General features: G+C 42.6%; 1 protein-coding gene across 1 annotated transcript in view; it reads right to left on the minus strand.

Annotated features, from left to right (window-relative positions):
- The window catches only part of LOC106014179, a gene marked incomplete in the record, with an annotated part of 21,023 nt that extends 17,447 nt beyond the window's left edge, over positions 1 to 3,576 (minus strand). The window contains 1 exon segment of the mRNA XM_013091277.2: positions 1,322 to 3,576. Coding sequence (XP_012946731.1) covers positions 1,322 to 3,399 — 2,078 coding nt within the window.
- Positions 3,577 to 3,989: the final 413 nt, after the last annotated feature.

Below are 3,989 nucleotides of genomic sequence, written 5' to 3' on the forward strand. Positions count from 1 at the left end.
AGAGAGAGAGAGAGAGAGAGAGAGAGAGATATGAACAGACAACATAAGAAAGTGAGAAAAACATAGGAAGACAGAGATGAATTATCTCTGATAATACTGTCGACACATACAATTCTCTCCCCTTGTCTCTCTGTTGTATTCATGGCATCGATTGGAGAAGTGTACGCGTTGCCTGGAAACCGAAATAATGGCGCCGCTCAACGTAAAGATTAATAGACTGAAAAAAAAAGAGACCGTCACCTGTTTATGAAATATTCAATAATACAGGAACACACACCTGAGTATTCTATACTCTATACCAGTGGACGAATTTAGCCGTGTTGATAGTGAGGACAGTACTGGCAAAGGTGACAGAGGGGAGGATCGTATAACGCAACTTATTTAGACCAGTTCAAGCTCATCTGTTGAGCTCACAGTATCCCACAATAAGTGGGTAGCCTACCTTTGCTTTCAGAAAAAAGATACATCGAAGGAGTCAAGATCGTTTTTATGGATCCATAGAGTCAAATAGGCATCTGAAGCAACAATGAATGCATTATTCGTACATTTTTTTACGTGTCATGTCAAGGATTTCTATTTGGGCTCACTAATACAACGACATTGCACACCGTAGACATGTTTTTGTTCAATTTGTTAACGTTATTTTGTGTCTTGGAAAAGGTTTATATCAGTACTCATATTTCCCTATGAATAGGGTATAACAATATGACATAGAGTATTGAAATCACGCCTAAAAAGACCATGATAACAATGTTTTTCTCATTCTCTTTTTTTCCCTATAAAAATATCATTCAGAGTCTGGAGCTACGATTATGATGTGGGTCAATGAAGTAGCCGAATTCATTTACGAAAGGAAAGACGGAGAAAATGAAGGTTACTTAGAGATACTCTATGTTACAGATTATTGTAATGTAGAAAAAAATGTTCCAGGTACGTGCAGCAGCTTGACCTACGATTAACTCTGGATGATCAATCGTAAACGCGTAGCAGGAGGCTCCAAAACACCAACGGGTAGTTATTGGTGTATTTCTATTTTCAGTATCGTAAAATTTAATATGATAATCTCCTGACATAACCGTGCATCCTTTTTATCTTATTATGTCATTATGCACTGTTTCGGCCTTAAAGATGGGACTTTTAAAATCAAAGTTCCTTAAACAGCTTTTTGCTTCTGATTCAATGGGGGGGGGGGGATACGGATATATACTATTAAAATGAGCTTATAAAATGATTCGCCTTCTTGGGCTCTCTTGGTCGAAAGGACAAAATATAAGCATAGATAGATATTTCTTGCTACAGAGTGACACATTAACAGGGTCGTACCTTCAGAAGCACGGAGTCGTTAGCTGAAATCTTGTTTCTGGAAACTGGATGCTTGAATGAAAACTTTCTCTTTGGTTTGGAAACCGAAGGCTCTCCGTTCTCGTCAAGGTCATAGTCTTCCCCTAGTTCATCATCACCGTAAATTCCATCGTCATCCTCATCAAAAACAGGATTGTCGTAGGTGCTGTCGTCCTGGTCACTGAAGTCAGAGGCCCGGATGAGGAGATCAGTGGGGCTGATACACTCTTTGATGTATTTTGTGTGCTTTCCTTCGTTGAAAATAGTGTCTTTAGAGAAAGTGACCATGCGGCATTCGATGTTGGAAATGTGGCGCTTCTGTGGAGCGTTACCGACTAAGATAGAGCGAGGAGGCTCTCGTGGGTGGAGTGAATCATCGTTTTTCGGATGTCTGCCACCTTGGAAATCTTCTTCTTCATTTATTGTGCTATTAAGGCCATTGTTTCCATAGCCATACACCTCTTCATCATTTTCATCAAGTGTTCCGTTCGCTTTTTTAAATTCAGCGTTATCAAAGGCACTGTTGTTAGAATCTGAAAGATGAATTCCTGACTTACGTAAGTTCAGGTCATTGATCGATTGTATTGTGCCGTTTTTACTATTCTCGCTAGATTTATTTGATATTTTAGAAGGCGATAATTGACAAGCCGGGCCCTGATTGTCGTCTATGTTGTCCCTGAGAAGATTCTTTTGACGAAGAAGCTTCTCTAAGGCGTCTCTTCCACAAGCGCATTTTAGAGTTGGTTTACCGCCGCACTCACATGCAAAAGGCATCAACTTATGAGCTGTTCTTTGCTGCGAATCGAGTGAGCCTGTCCCGGAGATGGTGTACATAGCTTTGATGCTTTTCTCATCACAAACTAAGACGCCTTCCTTTTCCAGTGATGGCTCGTGACGTAAGAATCCATTTGTGGGGCTTTTATAATGCAGAACAGATGATAGTGGGCTGTTGTTATGAGGTAACATTCTGTCTGGCACTGTATCGAAGTTGTTGTTGATAAAGTCCACTGAATATACAGAAGGGTTGCAGTTAAGATCATTATAAGAAGGCAACATGGCAATTTTGTCGAGGGAGTAAAGGGCTTTACTACGAGGCAGAGTAGCGATATCTTTGCTCGAAATACTAATCTGATTAGATTCGTTCGTGACACTTATCGCGTCCGGACGCTCACTCTCAGATGTAAAATTTTCGGCTTGATCTGGGAACAGTTCGTCATATTTTCCTACTTTTCCTCCAGATAAGGCAACGAAATGTAACTTTTCTTCACTGGATCTAATCTGTTTCAGATCGTTAACCTTACCCTGCTCACATCCCTGCTTATCGTCAGCGGGGTTTGAGTCTTCTGTATCCCTGCTATGACTCCCAGAGGTAAAACCAAAATCTTGCTTGTCAACAGTCTCAGTCTCAGCCCCTCCATGTTGTTCTTCAACTGCACTCAGCTGTCGCTTTCTGCGAGCGGACGTCGGCCGACCTTTCCTGGAGTTGTTTGTGTTGGGTGATGAGGAGAAGGAAGAGGAGGCGCCCCCAGAGGGAGATGAATACCCAGACGTCGACGGTGAAGCATCGTCCGGAAGAACCTCGATGAGGTCCGGGTCTTCGGTGGTTGCGTCAATCCTTGTCTGCCTCGTAAGCTGTTTCTTCAAACTTCTCCCTGCTTGTTGCCAAGATCGGTGCTGTTTTTGATGTCTCGATTGATCATCTTTACCCGAACACGTTTCCGGGTCGTCTTCAGACGCGATAACGTCATCCTCTTTCGTGGTGATGTCACTATGAGGATAGAGGTGAGAGAGACTGATGTCTGAAAAGTGCAGTGGCTTCGCATCGGGATCTTCTTCCCCCGTTGGTGTCTCGTGACCGCTGCACAGGTAGTACCCATCACCTTTGGGCGGCCAGTGCCGGGGTGAGTCTCGACCAGCCCCATTTTCTGGAGGCCCCTGGCGATGATTCTGGTGTTGTGGGGAAGAGTGGACGAGGTTGGGGTCCGAGCTGTACTTCCTGGCGTTGCGGTGCCGAGGGATACTTTCGTAAACCTCGATCTGGATTTCGCCCACCGGCATGCCGCTGTCTGATTGGCTGTCCCCGGCGTCTCCATGGCGACCATTGTCGTTCTCTTGATAGATGGGGTTGATCTTCACGCCACGGAGACGCCGGCCCGAGATGTGCCCGCCGAAAATTGTCTGGAAGGGAGGCACGAAATAAACAAATGATTTTAGGTCTACTCAAATAAAGAAAAATGTATCGAAGCAAAAGAAACATGGGTAAATGATCAGTGTCAAGAAATAGAAAAGAATCAGTAGCAACTATATGCCCACATAATTTTTTTAAAAAAGAGAAAGTTGGGAGAAAGAATTCTCAAACACAGGCTCTATACGTTTTAAAAGGACGATACTTTTTAGTGGACAAGAGATATATTTTGAACAGATAGTCAGGAGAAGTAGAAAGATATAACAGATGAGAAAAAACGATAATAACGAAATGAATATATATGTAATGCCCTTTCTGAAAGAAAATAAGAAAATAAAACTAGAAAAAGCCATAGGGCCAGATGAGATTCGAGTTGACGTCACATTATAAAAGACTTGGGTACTGGAATAACAACAAAGCTCTGAAATCTTAACTATTGATCTGTCTTTTTCACCACCACCAT

Source organism: Aplysia californica, unplaced genomic scaffold (assembly GCF_000002075.1).
Source record: "Aplysia californica isolate F4 #8 unplaced genomic scaffold, AplCal3.0 scaffold00002, whole genome shotgun sequence".
Classification (NCBI taxonomy): domain Eukaryota; kingdom Metazoa; phylum Mollusca; class Gastropoda; order Aplysiida; family Aplysiidae; genus Aplysia; species Aplysia californica.